Source organism: Peromyscus californicus, unplaced genomic scaffold, assembly GCF_007827085.1.
Source record: "Peromyscus californicus insignis strain IS unplaced genomic scaffold, ASM782708v3 Scaffold_3__1_contigs__length_106647218, whole genome shotgun sequence".
NCBI classification, from domain to species: Eukaryota; Metazoa; Chordata; class Mammalia; order Rodentia; family Cricetidae; genus Peromyscus; species Peromyscus californicus.
Genome location: NW_026294551.1, coordinates 38,898,046 through 38,924,737, shown reverse-complemented (window position 1 = coordinate 38,924,737; position 26,692 = coordinate 38,898,046). Strand labels below are relative to the sequence as shown.

At 41.3% G+C, this 26,692-nt stretch overlaps 1 protein-coding gene across 1 annotated transcript; it reads left to right on the top strand.

Annotated features, from left to right (window-relative positions):
- The first annotated feature begins 454 nt into the window (after positions 1-454).
- Ddx52 (DExD-box helicase 52) lies at positions 455-26,579 on the top strand. Its single transcript, XM_052759729.1, has 15 exons — positions 455-583; positions 1,477-1,666; positions 6,233-6,369; positions 7,763-7,948; positions 9,772-9,915; positions 10,990-11,101; positions 12,814-12,886; positions 13,663-13,866; positions 14,993-15,083; positions 18,020-18,142; positions 18,234-18,384; positions 18,905-18,980; positions 20,628-20,699; positions 23,008-23,094; positions 25,582-26,579. Exons 1-15 carry the CDS (start codon positions 497-499, stop codon positions 25,637-25,639), a joined length of 1,791 nt encoding a protein of 596 aa, XP_052615689.1. The 5' UTR covers positions 455-496; the 3' UTR covers positions 25,640-26,579.
- Positions 26,580-26,692: the final 113 nt, after the last annotated feature.

Below are 26,692 nucleotides of genomic sequence, written 5' to 3'. Positions count from 1 at the left end.
TCCTGGCTTCTGTTCTAACAATGTCTCAGACCCTTTCCCTTCTTCAGATGGGTTTCCTCTTATTGGGAATGCTGTTCCCATGTCTTGGAAAAGTGGCCCCTTCTCAGTTCAAACACTTGATTAAACTAGACCAATCTAACCGTAAATAGCCTCCACCCCTTCTCTATCCATCAAACCTTTTAATTTGCTTCACAGCACTTTTCATTTTCCTAAGTTACAGGAACTGGTTAATAGTATCTCCGTCCCCACTAGACTGCAACCTTAAGTGCAGAAGGTGAGCGTGCTGCTCACCGAACTATCCCTAAAAGTCTAGAACACTCCGGCGCACAAGACGGGTCTCTTTTGTGAACGATTTACAACTCAAACTTCCACCACGCCTGCCACAGCCAGGCTCCGCCTCCTGGAGCTACTTCCGCCTACGGCCTCTCCGGAAGCAGTCGCGGAGAGGAAGTCGTGTACACAGGCGCTGTGAGGCTGCGGGGCATTCTGGGTAAAGATGGATGCCTATGATCTGTTTCGCCGGCTCGGAGCCGGCGCCAAGTTCGACGTGAAGCGGTTCTCGGCAGACGCTGCTCGATTCCAGGTGCTTACTGTGCACGGGGAGCCGAGTACCCGGGACGGGGCGGGGTCCGTAGAATGAGACCGCTGCCAGCGGGGTAGCGGGCGCGCTGGATCCCCGGAGGCCTGGCTCCGACCACCCCGGGCTTTCCCCTTCTTTAGGGTTCAGCTTGACTTCAGCCCTACTCCAGACTGCTCGATGACTGTTTGCTGAGCCCTGGTAGACTCAGTTGAGCCTGGCACGGACTCTTTGTTTCCTGGCTTCTTACTTATGAAGTTAGAATCCATTCAAAGGCCCCCTCTCAGAAACTAGGAAAGGAATTTCGAAAACAGTCTTTGACGGAAGCCTACCCAGGTTTGACTTAGTGTGCAGATAGCTGTCATGTATTGGACATGGTTCTTTTCAGCGTTCTACCAGCGACATTTTAAGTAAACAACCAGAAGAGTGATGTTGAGATGCGAGGAGGGGAGTCTTAGAGAAGTAGTGGGCACGAAGGGAAACCAGTCGGGGCTCACTTGTGGAACATTTTGGACATAAACGTTACTGTAAAAGAACAGAGCCTTTGTGAAGGGAGATGTCTGTGTTTCTTTGTCCTGACTGCAGTGCTGTGGTTAAATTGGTGTGAGGATGAAGTAATTTTAATATCTAATAAACTTGCTTGACATGTAGTAAGTATATGTAAGTATTCATTATTCATTGCTGTCACTGTTGTTACTGTAAGGAGGCCAAAGAGGGGTGTGGTTTTTTGTTTGTTTTTTGTATTCCATTTACCTAAATACACTACACAACAGATTCTTGGTTTTAACCTTTTCGGTTAAAATGATGAATTACCGACCCCATGTCCTCCTGATAGTCATGGTTGGATGAAAACAGCACCATTCTGGCAGTAGATCTCATTTAAATTTGGGGGGTTTTAGGTCGGAAAAAGGAAATACGATCGCGATTCTTCGGAGGTGCTGCAAGGACTAGACTTCTTCGGAAACAAGAAGTCTGTCTCAGATGAGTCTGGAGCATTACCAACACACCAAAATGAGGAGCAAACAGAAGAGGGCCTGATGGAAAGGAGTAAGGAGCCCAAGAAGAAAAAGAGAAAGAAGATGATTCCAGGTTAGTGCTGGATTTCTGTTTAATTTTTTTTTTCAGTTGCAAGTGCAAGCTGGTAAATCAGATAACACATACCCATTCCTCTGTTGATGACATTTGGATTATATCTAGGTACTCGCTATTAATTGCTGCCATACTCACACATAGCCTTTTGTACAGGGGTTGCTATTTCTGTAGAATAATGTCCCAAAGTGGAGGCACTCTGTGAAAGGGTATGCACAATAGCTTTAAATAGGTACCACAAAATGATTTCCCATACCTTTGTCAGTACTGGGTTTTTGATGTGAGATAAGGATTCCTAAGGGCTGGGATTGGAGGCCAGTGAGGTGGGATAGCAGATAAAGGTTTTGCCACAGAAGCCGGTGGACCTGAGTTTGATCCCCAGAACCCACATAAAGGTGGAAGGATAGAACTGACTCCACGATGTTTTCCTTTGACCTCTACACACATGCTGTGGCATGGTCTCCCCACTCCCACCCCCAATAATAATAGATTTCATTAAACCAAGGGCTGGGGTTAACCAGATTCTGGGATTACAGACACGAGCTACCACATCTGACCTAGTACTATTATTATTGGTCTTAATTTTTCTTTTTTCTTTTTTGCTAATCTACTTAATGAAACTTTTGATTAATTTAGATCTTACTATTATAATTTTCAGACAAGTCTGTACCCTCAGCTGCCCTTTAACTTCATCTTATAGTTAAGAGTGACCCTGAACACTTGCTCATTTTGTCTCCATCTCCCAAGTGCTGTCATTTTTTTAGATATGCGCCATCACCTGGTTTTATGCTGTGCTGGGGATTGAACCTAGGCTTCATGCACACTGAGCTGTAGCCCTCCCCCTTTTGAATTTTGTGTTTTCTTGATAATTGAGGTTGAACATCTGTTTGTTTTGAGGCAGGGTTGCTCTGTAGCTCTGACTGTCTTGGAACTCACTATGTAGACCAGGCTGCCCTCGAATTCAGAGATTTGCGTGTATTTGCCTTCTGAGTGCTAAGATTGAAGACCCACACCACTTTATCTGGCTTTGAACTTTTTTTTTTTTTTTTTTTTTTGGTTTTTGGAGACAGGGTTTCTCTGAATATTTTTGGTGCCTGTCCTGGATATTGCTCTGTAGACCAGGCCAGCCTCAAACTCACAGAGATCCACCTGACTCTGCCTCCCAAGGCAGTGCGCCGCCACCTGGCTTTAAACATCTTTTTATATGCTTTATGGATGCTTCATTTCAGCTTTTGTGAATTATCTCTTTCTTCCCATAGTTTTTCTTTCCTTCTTTTTTCCCCTGTATAGAAAATACTTTATAGGAGCATTTATGTGTTATGTCTGTTAAGTTTCCTAGCCATTTACCTTTTTTATAAAATAAATATGTAAATTATACAATGATGCTGAGTAAATTTCTTTTCCAATATTTATCTCTTGTTCCCTAGTTCTGTTATATTTTTCTAGAGGTACTGTATTCATACTCCCTTATATCTTTCTTCAAAAAACCTGGGTATGTTATTTTCATATGCTTATATACTTTATAAATTCTCTATATACTTTCTGTTATGACCTTTCCCCTCCTCTCTACTCCTACTTCCTCCCATGTTTTGAGAAGGTCTTGCATGGTCCTGGCTGGCATGGAACTGGGTTTGTAGACCGAGATGGCCTTAAACTTAGGGCAATCCTCTTGTCACTGCGCTCTCTCTCTCTCTTGCTCTCTTGCTCTCGCTCTCTCTCTCAGGTATCTTGGAATTGTTTGGAATCAATAGGAAGTTCACTGAATTGTTCTCTTTAACACAGCATCGTATACCATTATGTTCTACAATTGATTTAAGTTTGATTTCTTTTTAATGGTGTGTGTGTGTGTGTGTGTGTGTGTGTGTGTGTGTGTGGTGTTTTCATACAGTGCTGTACACGTGGAGGTCAGAGGACATCCTGCAGGAGTCTAGTCTCTCCTTCTGTTGTGTACATTTTGGGGATCAATCTCATGTTGTCAGGCTTGAGGGTTAGTACCTTTACCTCTGAGCGGTCTCACCAGCCCTAAAGTTTGATTTTTATAAGGTCATCTGTGATTGACATTTAGTTTATTTCCATACTTCAGCTGTTGTAGTGTCAAAAATCATCGGTGTACTTATCATTGTTTGTTTGTCTGTTTGTATGATTGTATCTGTCCAACAGATACTTAGAATTGCAGACTTGTCAAGTCGATTTAAATTTAGATATTATAGAATAATCTACCAGAAACATTGTGTCACTCAGAAGCAGAATGTCTTCTTTGTAACACGATGTAGTATGCTATGGTACTCTGTAGGGCTAGTCCATACCCGGTTTGACTAGTGCCTGTGTCAGGGACATTTACTATGTTTCCATATTTCTGCTATTACATTGTAGAAGTGTTCTCTTTCCCTAGCTTCAAGGAAGATGATGAAACCTTTGCCTACTGTTAAAAAAGAAATGCCACAAATTTAGAGAAAGGATTCAAATGTTGTGCAATCAGAAATACATAGATGTGTACTGTAACCATTCATTAATAAATGTATGTAGGCTGTTGATCTATGATATATGTATCTATTTTCAATTAGAAATGTTAGGTTTGTGGATTCGTTGGTGATTGGGGTTTATTAGTACTGCTGTCTGTGTTAACCAGGCTTTACCTTGGACTGCTAGGCACAAGTGATTCTCCTCCACAAGCTGAATGCAGATGTGCACCACTACCTGCAGAAGTCTTCCCTCTCTCTCCCTTCCCCCATTCCTCTCTCTCTCTCTCTCTCTCTCTCTCTCTCTCTCTCTCTCTCTCTCTCTCTCTCTCTCTCGTAATTCTTCCCTGAGATACCTCCTGGAAATACAGGGAGTTTTCTCTTTCTGTGAATTTCTCTCTTCATATTTCACATTCCTTTTGCAGTAGGTTATTCATCCATTTCTTCATAGTTTAATAAACTTCGTATATTATGAAAATTAGCTCAGAGTAAAAGAGCCTCTTACATTTTCCTACCTGTTGCTTCATTTTGTAACATTGATATCTTCAATTCTGTTGGTTTATTTGTTATAAAGAGTGAATGGGATGGGTGTGGTGGCACATGCCTTTAATCCCAGTAGGCAGGGGCAGGCAGATCTCTGAGTTGGTGGCCAGCCTGGTCTATATATCAAGTTCCTGGTCAGCCAGGGCTTACATAGTGAGACCCTGTCTTTAAAAAAAGAAAGAAAGAAAGAAAAGAAAAAAGAGTGAACAGGGAACTAAAATCCTTTTCCATAGCTTTGTGTTTGTTTTTTCAGCCTAGTAGGTCCTGTCTCTCCCTCCCTTACGCTGGGATTATAGGCATGCCCAGTCAGACACAGCTCAAATATAACTTTTATTGTAAACTTATTTCCCACTTTTTATTCAAGACTGTCTGTGGACTCTGTTCTATTTGGTTGACTTATGTTCCTGTGTTCTCATACAAGCATCACTTGTTTGAATTGTTGTGACATTATATCTGAAAACAAAACAAAAAGCAGAACAGCAGACAGACTGGCAGGGCATATTATCACACACATATATGTAGTGTACTGGAGACCACCTAGGACCACATACAAGCTAGATAAGCTCTCTGCCGCTGAGCTATATCTCATATACATATACACTGATCCCCAATCCCCCCTCTATACCTTAAAATGTATGCATTTTTCTTGAGTGTGAGTTATGTCTCACACTCAATAATTGTGTTTTTAAAATTCCATAGAGGAGCTGGAGAGGTGGCTTAGCAGTTAAAAGCACTGACTGCTCTTTTAGAGGATCCAGGTTTAATTCCTAGCACCCACATGGCACCTTATACTGCCTATAACTCCAGTTCCAGGGGATCTGATGCCCTCTTTTGGATTCCCTAGATACATGGCATATACATGGTACATAGACAAAACAGTCATACACATTAAAAAATATATATATCAATTAGAAACCCAGGCATTGTGGTACTTGCCTATAATCTCATCACTTAGGTATAGGTATAAAGTTGAGAAGTTCAAGGTGAGTCTTACCTACATAGCAAGTTTAAGGCCAGGCTGGGCTAAATGAGACTCTGTAAAAAACATAAAATATTCAGTAAAGATCTTTGCTCACTACTCATAGATTATTCTCACGTATTTGTTCTGCCATGCAAACATTATAGCTAATCTGGTCTCTAGGACAATTGTGACTGCTTTTAATTGAGCCAGTGTTCTTTATAGATACAGCGAGAATCGCTGTCTTTATAATATTGGTTAGCCCTGTGCATTCTGGTTTTATTGCTGTTGCACATGAAATCTTCCTGTCATCATAATTCTTTCTAGCTTGTTTTTTGGTAAACACAAGCTGCCGTATTACTTCTGTAATTTTCAGTTCATCTCTTATTTGAAGACAACCGAAACAACCAACAAAAGGAAGCGAGCGAGCTTCAGAGCCCTGACTGTACCACCAGTACGGCTTGCCTATTTCTAGCCCTATGTGCACTATGAACCTTTCTTCCCCAGGGGGACCTGCTGATACTTTTTCTGCTTTAGTGTGCCGTGTAGCCAGTGTGGCACACCTAACACTGTTGACCTTGGTAACTTTTGATTTTAAAAATACAGAAATTACTGCTCAAGAAGACTTTGACACTACTATACAGTGGACTTCCTCGGTGGAAGCAAAGATTCAAGAAGAGAACAAAGCCAAAGGAGAAAAGAAGCTAACTTCAGGAAAGTTGGAACATCTCAGGAAGGAAAAGGTTCGAAAATATTTTGACTTCCCAAAAGAATACATAGAGTTTTCCCTGGACTTCGTTTTGTGGATTTATTAAGATGGAAGACTAATTACATTTGTTTAGGTTTTACTGTAGTGAAGTCTTTCTGTAGCCATCGGTGCGGTGCTGGAAGTGTTCGCTTATGATCAAAAATAGATCAGATGGAAAGAGTTTAGTTCTAGTTGTTCATAGGTACATAGTGTGTGTACGTAGTTCTTGACCTCCTCAAGTTTCAAGAGTAATAGTGTGCTTAGAATTAAAACTTTCAAGTTTCTTGGGCTGGAGAGATGGCTCAATGGTTAAGAACACTGGCTACTCTTTCAGAGGACCCAGGTTCAGTTCCCAGGCCCCACATGGCAGCTCACAACCATCTGTAACTCCAGCTCCAGGAGATCTGATTCTGTTCTGGCCTCTGCAGGCATCTCTGTAGGCATCAGGCACACAGTGCTCATACATACATACAGGCAAAAACATTCATATACATAAGATAAATTAATTTTTTATTTCAAATATTTAAACTCCTTTTGATAAACATGAAATCTGGCTCCCTTTCTCTTTGGTGTTAAACTTACTGGTTTAAAAGTATTTTCTCCTGCAAGGATTTCAGGGTTAGAATTCCTTTTGTTGTTTGTTTGTTTGAGATAGGATCTCATGTGGCCTACATGGATCTCCTGATTCTCCTGCCTCTACCTCCCAACTGTCAGGATTACAGGTGTGTGCCACTGTACCTGTGGAGGGTTAAAATTCTTAAGGAGGACACTTTGTGATAAGGGTCTAGGTCATGAAAAAACAGTGACTAGCACCATCACTTCCTGTGCCCTTCCACTTTGCTGGTGGAGATTGTAGTGTTTCTTCAGGGGCTGTGGTGCTGTGCTTCAGTAACCCAGAAGCCAAAATGTGGCTCTCTGTGGACTGGAAGATGAAGAAGTTGCCCAGTCAATATCACTAAACTCTACCCTTGTCACTCCGTTTTAGGAAACACAAGGGCTGATTGGCTTGTTTTTGTTTTTAAATATTAAAGAGCACTGGCATTTGTATGCCAAGATTGAAAACATAATTTCAGTGCTTGCCTTCTAAAAGTTTCTGAAAAGTCATGTAAGTTTACAAGTGTGATGGAAACACATTACAGTGCATGATACATCTCTTAACTTTGATTTGAAAGCACAGACAGGTGGGTCCCATCATCTGTGAGGGTCTTCCGGCTGTGAATACCACAAAATGTACTTAGTGTCTGTGCTGACTGGGGACTTGAATTTAAGCACAAAGTTTCATGTATCATTATAGCTTATCTCAGAACTGTTTCTGCTGTTTTAGAACCTCTAAGGTTGTTGTTGTTGTTTGGCCTAATCCATGGTGGCTCCTGTGTCTCAATTTACAGATCAACTTCTTCCGGAACAAACACAAGATACATATACAAGGAACTGATCTTCCTGACCCAATTGCTACATTTCAGCAACTTGACCAAGAATATAAAATCAGTTCTCGATTGCTCCAGAACATTCTAGACGCAGGTTTCCAAGTGCCCACACCAATTCAGATGCAAGCCATTCCAGTTATGCTGCATGTGAGTGTGAAGATCTAGGATGCCTGTGACATTCCCCTGTGTCCTCATTCTCTTCTGTGTCCCCTGAAATCCTTTCCACCTTTGGTCCCATTAAATCCTTCATTTGCTTTGAAAGTCTGTCTCAAGTGATTGTGCCCATAAAACCTGCTCATCACAAGAAGATTTCCTTTATCAGTACCTCGTGTGTGTAGACATAGCCTTGAATCCATAGTCTTGCTGCCTTTACCTCTTGAGTGCTGGGACTTTGGGTATGTGCCACTGTGTCTGACACTCAAGTATTCTTTTTCAAGAAGCATTTAAACCCTCTTAGCATGAACATTGTGTTTGTCTTTTCATTCTTAGTTTTTTTAAAGTTCTTATACATAATCCAACTTAGTTTTTCCTCGGTACCCTTTATTATTGAACTATCCCTTACATACAATAAAGCACACCGACTTTAAGCATAGTTTAGTGAGTCTGAACAGTGTGTAATCTATGTAATGTAATTGTTCTCCAATGGAGGCATACATTTCTATACACCTCAGAAAATTCTGTTGTGCCCTGCTGTTTATTCCTTGCCCTACCCTGCCCAGAAAAACAACAAAAACAACAACAACAACAGTATTTTGATTACCATATTATGTTTTACTTCTAGGATTTCAGGTAGGGTTGTCACTAATCTTGACTTCTTTTACATAACATTTTTGAAACTTACAACACATCTGTTACTAAATAGCATTCCATTGTATGACTATATTAACTGTGTATTTATCAAATCACTTGTTAATAGATCTGTAAATTAGCTGAGATTTTTGGAAACTAAAATTTTCTGAAGGATTTTTAAAAAATAACAATGATACAGCTGGGCAGTGGTGATGCACACATTTAATCCCAGCCCTTGGAGGATCTCTGAGTTCAAGCCCAGCCTGGTCTACAGATTGAGTTCCATGACAGCCAAAGCAACACAGAAAGACTGTCTCGAAAAGCCAACCAACCAACCAAGTAAACAAACAAATAATAGATGGGGAAAATCCCCTACTTCCCTCTTTTCTTCCGTTCCTTTTTCTCTTCCTTCATTTTCTCCCTTCCGTTCTTCTTTTTTTCCTCTCTCTTCTTCCCTCTCCCCATTTACAAAATAATCAACCTGACCATTAGTTCAGGTAGATAAAGATATGAGTTACCTTTTCACCTATTATATTGGTTCTTTGCTTTGTGTATTGAAATGAGAATATACTCATATTTGAATGATATTATTGACTCACATTTATTGAATTTGCACTTAATTTCCTCTTATGTTATTTCTACAATTATTTCAGCTTAAAGCTTTAAGAATTACAATGACCCCTTTGAAGATTGTCACTTGTAAATACTCTTGGCACCTAGGTCATTACCAGTTTTAAATTCTAACTCTTTGTGTTATTTAACAAAATCTTCCCAAAGGGATTGAGCAGTACAGATACTGGGATAAAAGGTCAATGGTGTATGTGCTTTGGTAACAGAGTTGAATAGGAAAGAAAACTTGAGACAGTAGTTCGGATTCTCTTTGGGTTTTAGTTGTCCATGTTGCTTACCATTCAAATAGACATTAGTGGCTGTGCTCAGAAACACTGTTGGGGCCGCAGTGGCAAGGCTGAGGTGTTAGAAAACAAGAGATGAGGAAGTCAGAGAGGTGGGTAGAGTGTGAACAGTTGGATTTATTTCATTCAGTTTTAAGTGGGTAAGGTGTGAACAGTTGGATTTATTTCATTCAGTTTATTTGTTGTTTCCGTGGCTGCTCACATTGTTTAACCAGGCTCTGAAAACTTGATGAACTTATCCTGTACTTAACTGTGTTCTGTTGTTAGGGTCGGGAACTTCTGGCTTCTGCTCCTACTGGGTCTGGGAAGACTCTGGCTTTTAGCATTCCCATTTTAATGCAGCTGAGACAACCCGAAAATAAAGGCTTTCGAGCTCTGGTTATATCCCCAACTCGAGAACTTGCCAGCCAGGTATGACTTAGAGTTTTTTGTTTGTTTATTTGTTTGGTTTTGGTTTTTTTGTTTTTGTTTGTTTGTTTGTTTGGTTGGTTGGTTTTTTGGTTTTTCAAGGCAGGGTTTCTCTGTGTAGTTTTGGTGCCTGTCCTGGAACTCACTCTGCAGCCCAGGTGGGCCTTGAACTCACAGAGATCCGCCTGCCTCTGCCTGCCTCCTGAATGCTGGGATTAAAGGAGTGCGCCACCATTGCCTGGCTGACTTAGAGTTTTGAGAGAATGCATTCGTGTTTGCTTTGATATCTTTCTTGCTTAAGGGTAAAGCTCTCAGAATGTCTCCTATCATGGCCCAGTGTCCTGTAGAGAGTATTCTGTATATTACAGCATATGGGCTGCTCTTTGGAATGTCTGTAATTTTCTATAACATGATTTTTACAATTATCCTTTTTTTTGTAAAAGCTCCAAGATCTTTGAAGTTGAAAGGGTACAGTGATATAGTCATTGCTGAGATTTGTTTTTCTCATTTAGAAAAGTGAAATATTTCTGGGCATGGTGGCTCATGCCTATAATTCCATCACTGGGAGGTGGAAGAAAGAGGATCAGTATTTCAGAGTCATCTTCAGCTTTAGTTCCACAAGACCCTGTCTCAGAAAACAGCTGAATGTGGTGGCACATGTCTTTAGTCTCAGCATTCTGGAAGCAGAGGCAGATGACCGCTGAGGTTTAGACCAGCCAGAGCTACATAATGAGACCTTGTCTGAAGAAAAGAAAAAAATGAAAGAAACTCCCTCATTTTTCTGAGAAAGTAGACCTCTCCATTGATGAGTTCCACCATCCCATGTGTAGAGTAAGCACATGCTGTGCAGTAGGACGTCTCACACTGCACTCTGAGAACTGCAGCAAATGAAAGGAATTTGCTTTTGTTTCATGGAACTAGCTTAGGATCTTGAGGAAACTGTTGAGTCTTTTTAGCATTACATGTCAGCCTGCAGAGCACTGTGGGTTGGTAATAGATGTGTTAAAGGCATAAGGGAAGCTGTGCATCCTGGCCTAGTATCTTAATGACTTTGGTTTTCTCACTTTTTTGTTTTAGATTCACAGAGAATTAATTAAAATATCTGAGGGTACAGGATTCAGAATACACATGATCCACAAAGCTGCAATAGCAGCTAAGAAATTTGGACCAAAATCATCTAAGAAATTTGGTAAGAACCTCCTGCTTAGTGTGTCTAGGGATTTGGAAATAATAAAGGTCCTAATTGTTATATAAGAGTTGTTACAGTGCAAGTCAGGTGAGTGTGTGTGTGTGTAATTTTTTTTTAAGTCAGGGTCTCATGTAACTCATGCTGTCTTCAAATCTAGTTGAGAATGACCTTGAACTTCTGACCCTCTTGCTTCCGAGTCCTGAGTGCTGGGATCACAGATGTACATATACCACCACACCTAATTTATGTGGTGCTGGGAATCGAATCTAGATCTTTGTGTGTGGTAGGCAAATACTATACCAATTCAGGCACATCTCTAAGCTCCTATTTAGTCATTTGATTTTATTGGACAGGGTTTATCTGTGTATTCCTTGCAGTCCAGGAACTTATTCTGTAGACCAAGGTGGCCTCAAACTCCTGAGTGCTGGGATTAAAGGCGTGGGCTACCATGCCTGGCTTTAATTAGTTTGTTTTTGTTTTTGTTTTGTTGTTGTTGTTCTAAACAGGGTTTCTCTGTGTAACCATTCTGGCTGTCCTAGAACTAGCTCTGTAGACCAAAGTAGCCTTGAGCTCACAGAGATCTACCTACCTCTGCCTCCCGAGTGCTGAGATTAAAGGCGTGTGCCACCACCACTTGGCTCATTAGTTATTTTTGAAGAAGCTGAACATAGATTTTCCTCCCCATTTCACCCAGAAGATCTGTGCCTGCATCCCAGATGACTCTCCCCACCAGTCACCACAGTGACATTTGGCTGTATGTGGGTATTGGTAGTTGTTGCAGCTGGGGAACCAATAGCCCATTGTGGATAGAGGCTAGAAATACCATGAAGACCCTACAATGCCCTAGACAGCTGTCTACAGAAAGTTGTGTGCCCCAACATGTCAGCAGTGCTAGGCTTGGGAAGTCCCACCTCATGCCCTTGATTTTTGCTCTGCCATGGAAATGCCATGGCAGGTAAGAGTGGATTACACATCTCCCCTTCTTTGCACCAGAGAATTTGCTTTTAACTTGAGCTCTGAGAAAGATTTCATTTAAAATTTTTCGCCGGGCGGTGGTGGCGCACGCCTTTAATCCCAGCACTCGGGAGGCAGAGGCAGGCGGATCTCTGTGAGTTCGAGGCCAGCCTGGACTACCAAGTGAGTTCCAGGAAAGGCGCAAAGCTACACAGAGAAACCCTGTCTCGGAAAAAAAAAAAAAAAAAAAAAAAAAAATTTCAAGCCAAGCATAGTGACTCACACCTGCAGTCCTAGCACTGAGGCAGGAGGATCAGAGGAGTTCTTAGGGCAGCCTAGGCTTAGGATGACACAGTGTTGGCTGCTGCAGGTTGAAATGGCTGCAGTATAGTCCAGTGGCCTGATATGTGGAATAGAAGGCCTTGGCTTTTGCTCTGGGGTGGGGAGGAGCACAGCAACCAACGGACTAGGCAGGGATAAGATGGTCATGAGTTTGAGGGAGTCTGAACTACACAGCAAGACTGTCTCAGGCAGTGAAAAGGTTGGGGAGCTGCTCAAGTACAATAGAGTAGAAATAGAGAGTCTCATGCTGTGGTGGAGGAAAAAATGTGTACTGGCTTACTAACAAGCAAGAATTTTTTTATTTAACTGCTCTTCCCTTCCCACTTAAGGTTGTTATCTGAAATTCTGAAGGCTTAATTCTGTGTCAAAGGAATGCCTTTTATTTTTGCAATTTCTACCATTTGTTTTTCCTGTAGATATTCTTGTGACTACTCCAAATCGACTGATCTACTTGTTAAAGCAGGATCCACCAGGGATAGACCTGACAAGGTACAGCATTTTGTATCTTTCGTTTACCTGCTTATTAGTTTTCTCTTTACTTTGACTAAACATATGACAGACTGATTTAAGGAGGAAGGGATATAGTTCATTCATTGGAGCAGAAGGTGAGGCACCAGGTCTCCTCACAGCCACAGTTAGGGAGTAGAAAATGATGGCTGTTGGCTTCTGGCTTGCTTTCTCCTTTTTATTCAGTGCTGGACCTCATCCAGGGGTGTGGTTTGTACAGTGGGTCTTCCAACCTCAGTTAACCTGGTCTAGATAATCCTCACAAACGAGCCCAGAGGCTTGTCTCTGGTGATTCTGGATCCTGTCAGGTTGACAGTCAATATCATCCATCACAGTTCTATTTTGTTCTCAGTTGCTTTTATTATTGTCCTTTGGTGCATACTGTCTGCCAGCTTGTGTCGGTGTAGTGCTGAGAATGTGATAGCTTGATTTAACTAATAGAAAAAAACAACTGGTCAGGAAGAAAATGACACACTTGATAGACAGTTCATGACCCCCAGACCTTTTCACATCTTTCTGCAAAAGCAATGGAATCTCTGTCGTGGCTAATACAGCTTGTCTTTGAGGATTTAAAATAGGTGACTGAGCTACGTTTATAATGTTTCTGTGCTATTTTTTCTTGTACATTTTTTTCTCATTTGATAAAGTGATTCAAAACAGCGTCATTATGGGACTTTTTTCCCATGTATCCTGACAGTTTGGTGAAGTGTCCCAGATCTTCAAGTTCAGTAACCACAGGTTGTCTTGCTATTTCTTAGTGTGGAATGGCTGGTAGTAGATGAGTCGGACAAACTGTTTGAAGATGGCAAAACTGGGTTTAGAGACCAGCTGGCTTCCATTTTCCTGGCCTGCACATCCCACAAGGTCAAAAGAGCAATGTTCAGCGCAACTTTTGCATATGATGTTGAACAGTGGTGCAAACTCCACCTGGACAATGTCGTTACCGTATCCATCGGAGCAAGGTAAAGAGTTGTTCTTTCACATTATCCCTGCACTTGTCTTAAAGTAAGGGGGTTTGTATGTTTGTTTTGACTCAGTGAGAGGTTTGTTTGGCATGACACCAACGAACAAGAAAAGTTTTACTGATAGAAATGTGTTTTTTAAAGTCAAAATTAAGGATTTATTTTCAAAATTGCACAATGAAAGATTCATGTTTGCATGTTATTCTTCCCATCATCATAGCTTTGTTTCATTCACAAAACATGCTATAAGCTCTGTGGCCACTCCTACTTAGTTTCTTTGATTGTTTGTTTAAGTAGGACCACATGGAAAAAGCTGGTGTTACTTAACCACTTGATAAGTAATTCTGGTACAAAACATGATTCTGTTAAGTACCAGGTATAGTTCAGTGATGGAAAGAGCAGTTACTTAGCATGAGATCTCTGTTCCATTCTTCAGCACTAAAAAAGGGTTTGAGGTAGATAGGCATTTCATGCTAAATAAATACACAATCACAGTTTTTAAAAAACGTCCAAGGAAAAACATGGGTTGGCAAGATGGCTCAAAGTAAGGTGCTTTCCACCAAGCCTGCCAACCGGAGTTAGATCCCAGCACCCGTGTATGGAAAGAAAGCCTCAGGAAAGTCGGTGATGTGTCACACAGGTGCATACTTGGTGCTCAGAAGACACTGTCAGGAATTGAATCAGTCTCAGGCTAACCAGTTTACATAGCAGGCCCCTTACCCTCTGTGCCATCCCCTGGCCTGTTTGGTTTTTTTTGAGACAAAGCTTTACTCCATGTCCCAGCAGATCAGCCTTAAACTCACAGACGCCTTGGCCAGCCTCCAAGTGCTGGGATTGCAGGTCCTCACAGCATGCCTAGCTAAAAGTTGATTTTTTTTTTAATTTAATTTTTTTAATAATTTATTTTTTTTTATTTGCATTGGTGTTTTGCCTGCATGTATGTCTGTGTGAGGGTGTCAGATGTTGGAGTTACAGACAGTTGTTAGCTGCCATGTGGGTGTTGGGAATTGAACCCGGGTCCCCTGGAAGAGTAGTCAGTGTGCTCTTAATCTCTGAGCCATCTCTCCAGACCCCTAAGGCTAGATTTATAAAAAGTTGATTCTTAAAAGGTGCATTTTCTTCTCAGGAATTCTGCAGTTGAGACTGTTGAACAAGAACTTCTCTTTGTTGGTTCTGAGACTGGAAAACTTCTGGCCATGAGAGAACTTGTTAAGAAGGTATATTGGACTATATTCTTGACCTTTGGTAAAGGGCATTCATGTTCTATCATCATCCAGCATTATATTTAGTGTTGGTTCATTCATAGTGATCCAGTGGTGGTGAGTCTTGTGTTCCTCGCTTGAGTAGAAGACCTGCCTGGTGACACCTTGATTCTCCATCTGTGTATCCACGTCCCCTTTGTTCCCTCGTCTTTGCTGGTTTGCTTGAGATGATCTGGGGCACTTAGTAAAGAATCATGCCTTGAGTCTGGTTTTCTTTTTTATCCTAAAGTAAGTACTGAGTAGAAACCTTGCTTAGAAAGTTTAAAAGAGAGTTGCCTAGGGGTTAAGAGCCCTTATTATGCTCTTGCAGAGAACCTGGGTTCAATTTCCAGCACTCATATGGTGCCTTACAACTAACTTGAGTTCCAGGGCATCTGATACTCTCTCCTGACCTCTGTGGGCACCAGGCACACACATGGTCACATACATATATGTAGGCAAAACACTGATTTGCATAGAATAAATATTCAAAATTTAAAAATAAATCAACTATTAATGGGTTCAGGAAAAGGAGCAAAAAAGAAATATAAATTGTAAGCCTGCTTTTTGGAATCTGTTCGTACAGGTGAACACAATATGGCAACTGCCTTAGTAGGGGCAGTTAGGATGGTTAGAAGATGGAAAAGAAAGGCATTTGTGTGTCACTGGGGGCTGTGCAAGAGGCATGCCTTAGGAGCTAGGACATGGGCTTCTGAACTGAGCGACCTGGGGATTCTACCTGTACTGTACCATTCTATCTTTGGACAGCTCACCTCCTATACACCCCAACTCTGCAGTTTTCACTTTGGTAAAATATTGTAATATCTATTTCAAAGAGCTATTCTAATATTTAATGTGTTACGCAGAGTACTTATAATAATGTTTGCCTGTGCATATTTACTCCTGTTTAGGATTACTTTTATTTTATTGAGTTAGGATCTCACTCTAAAGCTCAAGCTGACCTTGATAACAAAATCCTCCTGCCTCAGCCTCCTGAGTTCTGGGTTATAGGTGTGTGCTACCATGTACACCCTCATTTTATTGATTTTTTTTTTCAAAGATTTATTTATTTACTGTATACAGTGTTCTGCCTGCATGTATGTCTGCACGCCAGAAGAGGGCACCAGATCTCATTATAGATGGTTATGAGCCAGCATGTAGTTGCTGGGAATTGAACTCAGGATCTCTAGAAGAGCAACCAGTGCTCTTAACCTCTGAATCATCTCTCTAAACCTTTATTGATATTCTTAAGGATGTCCTTTTACTTCTAGGAAATTTAAGGGTTTTGCAGGTATTCATATGGTGAAATTAGATCAGAGATTTTTAGCCATATATGATCTCTGGAAAGTCTTGAACTCCATGAAATGATTCGTAAAAGTTTTTGTAAATAAGTATTTGCAGTTAAAACATTTTGTTCTTTCATTGGATCCCAGAAGAGAATATAAACCAAAGCAAAAAGGAAGAATCCCTGATAGGGACATTTGGAAACATGAGGTATAGGGCAGTGTTTGATGACAGCAAATGTAAAAATAGTGTGCTGGGAGCTGAGTTCATGCTCAGGTGTTACTTGATTCTGTTGGGAATTGGCAGTTTTATTTGGTTTTTTTTTTTTTTTTTTTGGTTTTTTTTCCGAGACAGGGTTTCTCTGTGTAGCTTTTGCGCCTTTCCTGGGACTCACTTGGTAGCCCAGGCTGGCCTCGAACTCACAGAGATCCGCCTGGCTCTGCCTCCCGAGTGCTGGGATTAAAGGCGTGCGCCACCACCGCCCGGCTGGCAGTTTTATTTGTTACATTGAGACAACTAGAACTAAAGACTAAGATAAAGGGAAATTCTAAAGTTAGGGTAAGCTCTGAATTAAAGACATGATTTTTACATTATGTGCAGAATCAAAGTTCTGGGGCTAAGAGTTGGTGGTTTTAACATGGGTATACATTATTGTAGGAAGGCAGGTTTATTGGAATTAGTAAGATAAAGGAATATAGTTCAGGGCTGGAGAGATGGCTCAGAGGTTAAGAGCACTGACTGCTCTTCCAGAGTTCCTGAGTTCAATTCCCAGCAACCACAACCATCTGTAATGAGATCTGGTGCCCTCTTCTGGCCTGCAGTCATACATGCTGTATGCATAATAAATGAATAAGTCTTAAAAAAAAAAAAAGAATATAGTCCAAGGACAGTGAGAAGAACCCATTGTAGAGGGTAGATGATGAGGGAGATGGAGGCAGATTTAGACACTGGCAATGAAAGTGCATGTCTCAGAATTTCTATTGCTGTGATAAAACACTCTGACCAGCCAGGTGGCGGTGGCACACATTTTTAATCCCAGCACTAGGGAGGCAGAGCCAGGCAGATCTCTGTGAGTTCGAGGCCGGCCTGATCTACAGAGCGAGATCCAGGACAGGCACCAAAACTTCACAGAGAAACCTTGTCTTGAACCTGCCCCCCCCAAAAAAAACCCCACTGTGACCAAAAATAAAGCAACTTGAGGAGGAAGGGTTTATTTCAGCTTACAGTTCCACATCAGAATCCATCGTTGAGGAAAGTCAGAACAGGCACCTGGAGGCAGGAACTGATGTAGAGGTGATGGAAGGGTGCTGCTGCTGCTTAATGGCTTGCTACCCACTAGCTTGTTCAGCCTACTTTCTTATAGCACTCTGGGATCGCCTGCCTAGAGATGGTACCACCCACAGTGGGTTGGCCTATCAATCATTAGTTAAGAAAATGCACGGAGGTGGTTTTTCAGGTAATAGTCCCTCTTCCCAGATGACTCAGGTTTTATGTCAGGTTGACATAAAACTTTCCATGACAGTGCACTAAATTGAATGGGTTATTTGTAAACTGAAGACATATTATGAGATGCTGATTGTATTCTTTCTTTCTTATAAGTTATATGTATGTATTTTTGCTTCTTCTAGGGTTTCAATCCACCTGTTCTTGTTTTTGTTCAGTCCATTGAAAGGGCTAAAGAACTTTTTCATGAGCTCATATATGAAGGTATTAATGTGGACGTCATTCATGCAGAAAGAACACAGCAGCAGGTAGAAAGTCAACTGTACTACAAACATTATGCACTGCTTGTTTTCCATTCTAGAATGGTACTAAAGCATTTAACGTGTCTTCTTTCACCAGCGAGATAACACAGTCCACAGCTTCAGAGCAGGTAAAATCTGGGTTCTTATTTGTACAGCCTTGCTCGCAAGAGGGATTGACTTTAAAGGAGTAAACCTGGTCATCAATTACGATTTTCCAACCAGCTCAGTGGAGTACATCCATAGGATAGGTGAGCCTTTCGTTTTCATGCCCTGTTGCCCATTCAGCTTTCTCAGCACCTCTGCTGTTCCCTTTAGACATACTCACTATCTGGGTTTTGGTTCTATGAAAATTCAGTGGCGTGTGTGTGTGTGTGTGTGTGTGTGTGTGTGTGTGTGTGTGTGTGTACATTTTCCTAATTTAATGATGTGTGTGAGCATGCTCATGGTGTGGAAGTTGGAGGAAAACATCAGGTGTTGGTCCTCAACTTTCCATTATGATTGAGGCAGGGACTTCCTTGTCCTTATTGTGTGCATCAGGGTAGCTGCCTGTGAATTTCCATGGATTGATTCCCTGCTCTCTGCTGCCCGTCTTAACATAGGGACATAGGGATTGTAGACACATCTTGGGGCTTCTGGCTTTGCCATGGATTCTGGGGATTTGAACTCCTGTCTTCATCTCTTCAACCCTCAGTGACCATGATGTGAACCTTGAGAGTTTCCTTCCGGTAAAAAACAAAAATCAGGAACTTGTGGTCTGCTTTCTCCTAGGTCGAACTGGAAGAGCAGGGAATAGGGGAAAGGCTGTTACATTTTTCACTGAAGACGATAAACCATTACTAAGAAGGTAAATTAGGGGCTGGGATGTAGCTCAGTGTAGAGCTCTGGTCTGGCATGTTTTGATTGTAGCATCACTCCTACCACCCTCCCCTCCCCCAAACTTAAGAAGCATGTACATTATGGAATATAACTTAGTATTTTAGTTGCAGTTGACAAAATTGCTTCATTATTTTTGTATGTGTATTTTATTACTATACAGTACAGAACGGCTGTGTCCCAAATTCTGTAAGAGGCTCTATAGTGAAACTCTGTCCCAAGAATCAGGAGAGAGATCCAGGGACTGTGTTTTTGCCCTTCCTCTATTAGAATTTGGGAGTGTTGACAGTGGAATATTCAGTTTTAGGTTTTAGAATAACAGAACTCATCGGAGAGCAGCAGTTGAACAGTGCTTCTTACTGCAGGATATTAAGGGGTGAGAGAGAATGAGTGAGTGCGTGCGTGCGTGCGTGTGTGTGTGTGTGTGTGTGTGTGTCAGGGTCTTACTGTGTCCCCTAGGCTTTAGTCTCTGAGTAGCATGGGCTGTCCTCAGACTTAGAGCCTGAGCCTCCCAAATCCTGGGATTACAGGCATGTCCCACCACACTTGGCTTCATTAGTAAGGTTTTAAGTTATCAAATACTATACATGTCTTTTCGGTCCAATCAACACTCTCTTTTACCATGATGCATCCTTTCTCTTACTTTGGGGCCAGATGGAGTTTTATATTTAATCCCAAAATCACTTGCCATAGAGGAAAAAGTATTTTAGTGACACATTTTATTTTTAGTCAGTTGTAGCCCTTTGAAGTCTGGGTATTATACACTTTTAGACTCTTGGGTCTTAATTTAGCCTGTCATTATAGATTTTTATGCAGATTTCTATTTTTGGAGATGGGGTTTCACTATATAGCCTAGGCTGGTCTGAAACTCACAGTCTACCTGCCTCAGCCTCCTAAGTGTTAGTATTACGGGCTTGTGCCACACTCCCAGCTGTAAAGGTACAGGTTCTCTGCATTTTCGCTGCCTATAGTAATCTTTGATTGAAGGATAACTGATAGCACCTCACATTTCTAACAATTGAAATGCAGTTAGGGCAGAGGGGGTGTACTCTGGTCTGTTTGTGAGTTCTGATGAGTGTGATGTCTACCTTCTAAGCCTCCACTCTGTCCCCCTTTGTCTTTCCCATGTCCATAAGTAGGAGTGTGTTCCAAGAGCCTCGATGAATCTAAGGTCTTCACAACCACAAGAATGTGACTGATAACCCCAGCATCAGTGTACCTGTGACCTTTAGTTTTCCACTTGTGAGACTGGATGGTAGACTTTCACATAAAGTGTTGTGATGACTGACTAGGTTATTATACATAGAAACCTTGAAGTGCCAGTCCTTTAGTAAGCACTGTCACTTAATGACTTCAGGCTTACCTCTACTTTCATTTAGGATTTAAAATAGCTGCTACCTAAAGTTACTATCGGTATATTGATTTCAGTCCCATAAATGCTTCTCTCAGGAATCCAGTATGGTTCATTTGGCAGTAACTGGTATTCGCTGAGAAGACTGTGCCAGAATACTTTTGTGTAGTTTTGGTTCCTCTTATGTTGTACAGAAGGCTTTGAGCATAACTAATTTTGTACATTAGTTTAACAAGACACATTCCTGTTTATGGTTTCCTTTTTCAGTGTTGCCAATGTTATCCAGCAGGCTGGTTGTCCTGTGCCTGAATACATAAAAGGTTTCCAGAAACTGCTAAGGTATGCATTTCAGCTTCCTTGAAGCCTTCTCTTTGGGTTTTTACACATGCATTCTTGCTTTTTGCTTGTTTCTTCCCTCTATGTTGTTATTTGTTTCTGCTATTTGGAGGGCCCACCACCCAGCTCCCAAATAAATTCACACATGGAGGATTATTATTACTTATGAATGCCTGGCCTTAGCTTGGCTTAGTTTCTTGTGAGCATTTCTTTAAATTATCCCATCTATCTTTTGCCTCTGGGCTTTTCCTTTTTTATTCCTGTATACCTTTCTTTGTTTCTTACTCTGTGACTTGCTGTGTAGCCGGGTGGCTGGCCCCTGGAGTCCTCCTCCTCCTTCTCTGGCTTCTAGCTCCCCTTCTCCTTCTATATATTTTCTCTGCCTGCGAGGCACCCCCGCACCCCCCCCACACACACACACACACTTCCTTTCTCCTGCCTTGCTATTGGCTGTTCGGTTCTTTATTAAACCCATCAGGTGTTTTAGACAGGCATAGTAATATAGCTTCACAGAGTTAAATAAATACAACATAAACAAGAGTAACACACCTTAAAATAATATTCTACTATACCTCTTGACTTTATTTAGTTTGTAGTTTTAAGTATGTATATCCCAGAATGGTGCATTGTTCAATTTTACATGATTTTTTGTTTGTTTGGAGACATGGTTTCACTGTGTAGCTCTGGCTGTCCTGGAATTCACTGTGTAGACCAGGCAAAATCTGCTTGCCTCTGCTTCCTAATGCTGGAATGTACGTCACTATGCCTGACAAATTTTACATGTTTTTAATTTTACATACAGATGGTCCTTGACTTAAACAGGGTTAAGGTCCATTAAGCCCATTGTAAATTGAAGGTATTATAAGTAGAAAATGGATTAAATGCATTTAATATACCAAACATCTGAATGTAGTAACCCAGTGTGCTGTAGGGTTTCAGGGTTTATGTAATTTTGTTTGTTTTTTTGAGACAGAGTCTCACTCTGTACTCAGGCTTGCCAGAAACTCACAGTAATCCTCCTGCCTTGACTGTCCTAACTACTGAGATTACAGTTGTAGATCACTATACCTTGCTAGAGTATCTGTCACCCTCATTTCTGTAGCGTGGCTTCTGTAACAGTATCACCTGGATGTGCTGCTGAACTCTGTTCTTATCCGATCAGTTTCCCTTGTGTGTGCTGAGTGGCACGCATTGCATTCACACCTGTCTCCAGGACTCTTCCTCCTGCAGAACCTGCACCTCTGTACCCATTAAATAGCACCCATTGGCCTGGCTGGCGGTTGTGGCACACGCCTTTAATCCCAGCACTCGGGAGGCAGAGGCAGGCGGATCTCTGTAAGTTCGAGGCCAGCCTGGTCTACAGAGCAAGATCCAAGAAAGGCGCAAAGCTACACAGAGAAACCTTGTCTCGGAAAAAAAAAAGTGGAATCACACAGTATTTGTCTTTTTGTTTGTTTGTTTTGTTTTTGTTTTCGAGACAGGGTTTCTCTATGTAGCTTCTTTGCGCCTTTCCTGGAACTCACTCTGTAGTCCAGGCTGGCCTTGAACTCACAGAGATCTACCTGCCTCTGCCTCCCAAGTGCTGGGATTAAAGGTGTGCGCCACCAGGCCTGGCTCTAGTATTTGTCTTTTTGTGGTGGACTTATTTCACTTTGCACAATGTCTTTTAGTCAGAATTTCCTCCCTCAAAGCGCAGACTACATTTTGCCTTGCCCATCTGTCTGTCTGTCATTTAGGTTGCATCCGTGGTACATCTGTTGTGAGTGATGCTGTTAAACATTTTGCTTTAGAATATATTATTTCCTTGTCAGCTTTTTCATCTTTGAAATTCAGATTTCTTAAAAAACTATTCAGTGAGTGAAATACGCTTAGACTTACTAGTAATGGTTAATTTTCTGGAGTCAGACTGTTAATGTCTATGGACATAGGATATGAGGTTGTCCCAGAGTGTTTTTTAACCACAGCCAGTGTGTTTTTTTTTTTTTTGTTGTTTTTTGTTTTTTTGGTTTTTCGAGACAGGGTTTCTCTGTGTAGCTTTGCGCCTTTCCTGGGACTCACTTGGTAGCCCAGGCTGGCCTCGAACTCACAGAGATCCGCCGGCCTCTGCCTCCCGAGTGCTGGGATTAAAGGCGTGCGCCACCACCGCCCGGCTAGTGTGTTTTTAAAAGTTGATTTCCTATGTCCTTATGAAATAGTTGTAAGTGCTATCAGCTAATCTGGTTCATTGAAATGAGAGTATAGTCTCACCTAGCTTTAGCCTCTAAATGAACTTGTGTTTAATTAATTTCCTCTCTCATTTCCTAACTTCTAGCAAACAAAAGAAAAAGATGATTAAGAAACCCTTGGAAAGGGAGAGCATTAGTACAACTCCAAAGTATTTCTTAGAGCAAGCTAAACAGTAAGTATATATATGGTAAGAAAAGTACTGCATAATCAGGGTGGACATTGTTTTTCCTTAAGATACATTTTTAGAAGTAAAATGAATAAATAGGTGATCCATTATAGGATATGGTAGAAATTTATTTCAAATTGCCTCTGATTTGGGAATTTGCATATTTCAGTATTGAGTTTTTTCTGTATCTATATGTTAATCATCTGGGTTTCCCCTCATGTTTAAAAATAGATTACAGTTTGCTGTGAATTAGAATTGTACTACACACTTTCGAACCATCTGCATCAGGCCATGCTACTGAAGCCAGTAGTTAGGATCAATGACATTGATTGAGCGTTTCTTGAAGTTTCCATCTTCTGGGCGGGGTTTCGTATAATCCTCTGTTTACTCTGGGGTGCACTGCAACACTTAAAAAGTACTACTTAGCTTAAGGGGCTTTTGGGGAATGGGTAAGAGGTGTTAGCATGGGTCTTGTAGGATACATACAGGTATGTTTTGTCTATTAATACTAGGAAGCTACATGTTTTGGTAGGAGTTTGCCAGAATATTCTGAGTTCTGTTACCCTAGTTAAAGAAAAGGGTACTTTTCACAAATTTCTCAGTACTAGAGTAACTAATAGAATTGATCTAACAGAATTGCTCAGTTCTAGTGATCTCTTATGTGTGTGTTCGTGAGGGTGCCGTTAGTGTCCCAGGATGCTGTGGTGAACTAAGCTAATGCTTCTTTCCATTACCTTAAACCAGGGGGGGAAAGCCATTAGGCAAACTGTTCCGTAGACCAGAACCATTCACTACAGATCACTTGATGCCAGTATGATAGACTATAAAACAGGCCACGTGAGAACATCAGAGTATCTTAAAGAAAGAGCTGGTACAATTACAGGAAGCTTCAAGGAGGTAGATGTGTCTGTGGACAGATGAGATATAGGTCTTTAGAAAGAACAAGGTATGCAAAGTTATGAAGCTATGTGCACCACCCTTGTAAGCAGAACAGGAGTCTTGCACAACATAATAAATAGTACTGTGGAAATGATGTTCACTCCAAGTGTTGACAGTGCACAGTGTCCCAGAATTTGGGTGTATTCTCAAGATTTAACAAGGAGGAATAAACACCACAAACTTATAAAGATTTGGAAGCTGAATAGTTTAAATTCCATTGGTAATTTCTCAATTTTGTGAATTCTTAATATAATTTTGTAGGACGTGTGTGTGTGTGTGTGTGTGTGTGTGTGTGTGTGTGTGTGTGTGTGTGTGTGTGTGTACAGTTTTTGTGGTGCACAGACTTTGTCTAAAGTGTCATGAGGATTATTAGGCATCATTAGAGTCTTACTCCTTGGGAGAGCTGAGAGCTAAGATATCATGTGTTGTCTCTGGCACTGTGTAGAAGCTGGTGGAGGTTTTTCTAGAGGTGAGAAAGTCAGCTGGGGCAGAAGATGGAGGCTGTTGAATTTTAATAGGACGCAGCATTTTTATTTAGATAAAACAATGTTTCGAGTAGCTGTACTTTAAATGTTTTGTGTTTGTAGCATTCTTCTGGGCTAATTAACTTAGCTATAAGAGGACTTTAGGGTACTGGTGTCATTCTTGTGGTACCAGCCACACAGTTAGGGTGCTTTGGATTTCTTTGTTTTCTTCTAATTTAAAGACTGTCCTTAGCATAAGAACAAGATACATCATGATCTAGTTCCTGCTCCTTCTCCATTATAGATATGGGTTGCTTTGGGGCATAGAAGTTCTTATCTTCAGCTCAGCTTCCACATTAAACTTGGAACCTGATTATCTGTTGTCTAGCGGGCCTCACTTCAGGCCCTACAGACTCAACCTGGTGTGATGAGGGGCAGATTTGGATTTGGAGCCTAAAAACCAATTGTAATAGGAACTTTGTTGGGTGACTTTGGGCAGGTTGCTTGTCTCTCAAAGTACAAACTCTGTTCTCAGTGTTAGTTGCTTCAAGAATTACATGAGCGAACATTCCAAAGAACTTCTTACTGTAGTGTGCAAGTATTGTTTATTGTCTCAAAGCTCTTCCTTTTTCTACATCAACACTAGTTAATGCATTCACCATTCTCTGGGCTGTAGAATCAGACTGTCAGTGTTCGTGCCGAACATTTATTACTAATGTGTGATGACCAGCAAGTTTTTATCCATTCTGCCTCATTGACTTCATTTGTAAAATGAGAGTAGTAGGTTGTTAGGAAGATCCCTTGAATTAATGCATGTACAAATAACACTTAACAGCAGTGTCTAGTACTTAACACTGAACCATCAAGTCAAGACCAGACTGTCCTTTGTGCTTGTAACAGTGTAGTTGATTGTGATGTTTTTCATATGGACAGTGATTTTTATGCTTGCACAGAGAACTAGTTAACATCTGTGTTCCGGTGCCTCATTTGCTTTGCTGTACACTAACTTTCAGCACATGTTCATTTACGCCCTTGGTTATAAAAGTCAAGTATATAGAATTGCTGATTTGACATGTCTTCCTTTTTACAGGAGAAAGGTTGCTGGCCAAAATAGCAAGAAGAAAGAAACTCTTGAAGAGAAAAGTTAAAAACAGACACCTTAGAAGGCTATCCCTGCAGTGTAATTTATGAGCTCAGAGTGAATTCTCATGGATACTTAACAACCATCTTTACCAAACATACTAAATCAACAAGGACGTGAGAAAAGAAAATGGTCCTAATTTACCGATGCATCAGGGCAAGCTTCACCTTGTAGGTGAAATTTATACAATGGAAATAACATGCATTGACATTGCTGCCTGAACGCGGAGAGATACTTCTTATAGAAGAACAAGAGTTGATGTTAAAATAACACCCGAATGTGGTGAACTCTTAAGGATTTTGCCCTTCAAGTATGATGCATGCTGTGGAGAGGCATCTGGAACAGAATTTTAAAATAAAATCTTGAGCTTGAATGCACCATCCACACTTGTGTGCATGGAGAGTGTTGTATGTGGGATGCAGATAAGAGCATCACAGGCCATCCACTAGGAAGAAGCCTAGCACTCTCTTTAGTTTGTTAATGGCATTTGTGGTGTGAGCCACAATCAGGAGGTACTTTATCTATGGTTATCCAAGTTCCCGAGGATTGGAAACTTCAGTCTGATCAGCCTCTCCCTCTCTGACTTCATTCTCCATCATTTAACCATGTTCTTTCCTGTCTCTTTCCATTCAAGATGAAAGCTGATAACAGTGTTTTATCCTGATAAGGAAGAACGGTCCTGTTACATGATACGCCTGGCTTCATTTTCTCAGAGGCTTATCTTTGCTGAGGCTTGATAGCCTTCATCCACCCTCTGCCAAAGGAGTGCGATCATATTCAGAGCAAGGCAATGCACGATGTGCAGGTTTTGTACAGTGACATTCAAAGGGACTTTGTACAAGCTGCGGTACTTAGAGCTGGTGCCTAGAGTTACCCGGGATCCGTGCTGCCACAGGACTGCAGTGCAGGTGACTGCCAGTGTCTGAATTAAACCCGTTGAGACCTTTTCAGTGTGGATTTGTTTTGAGAAGGGCTCTCTGTAGCCCAGACTGGCCTGGAACTCACAGCAATCCTCCTATTTCAACCCCTTTACTACTGAGAATATAGACATGAGGGGAGA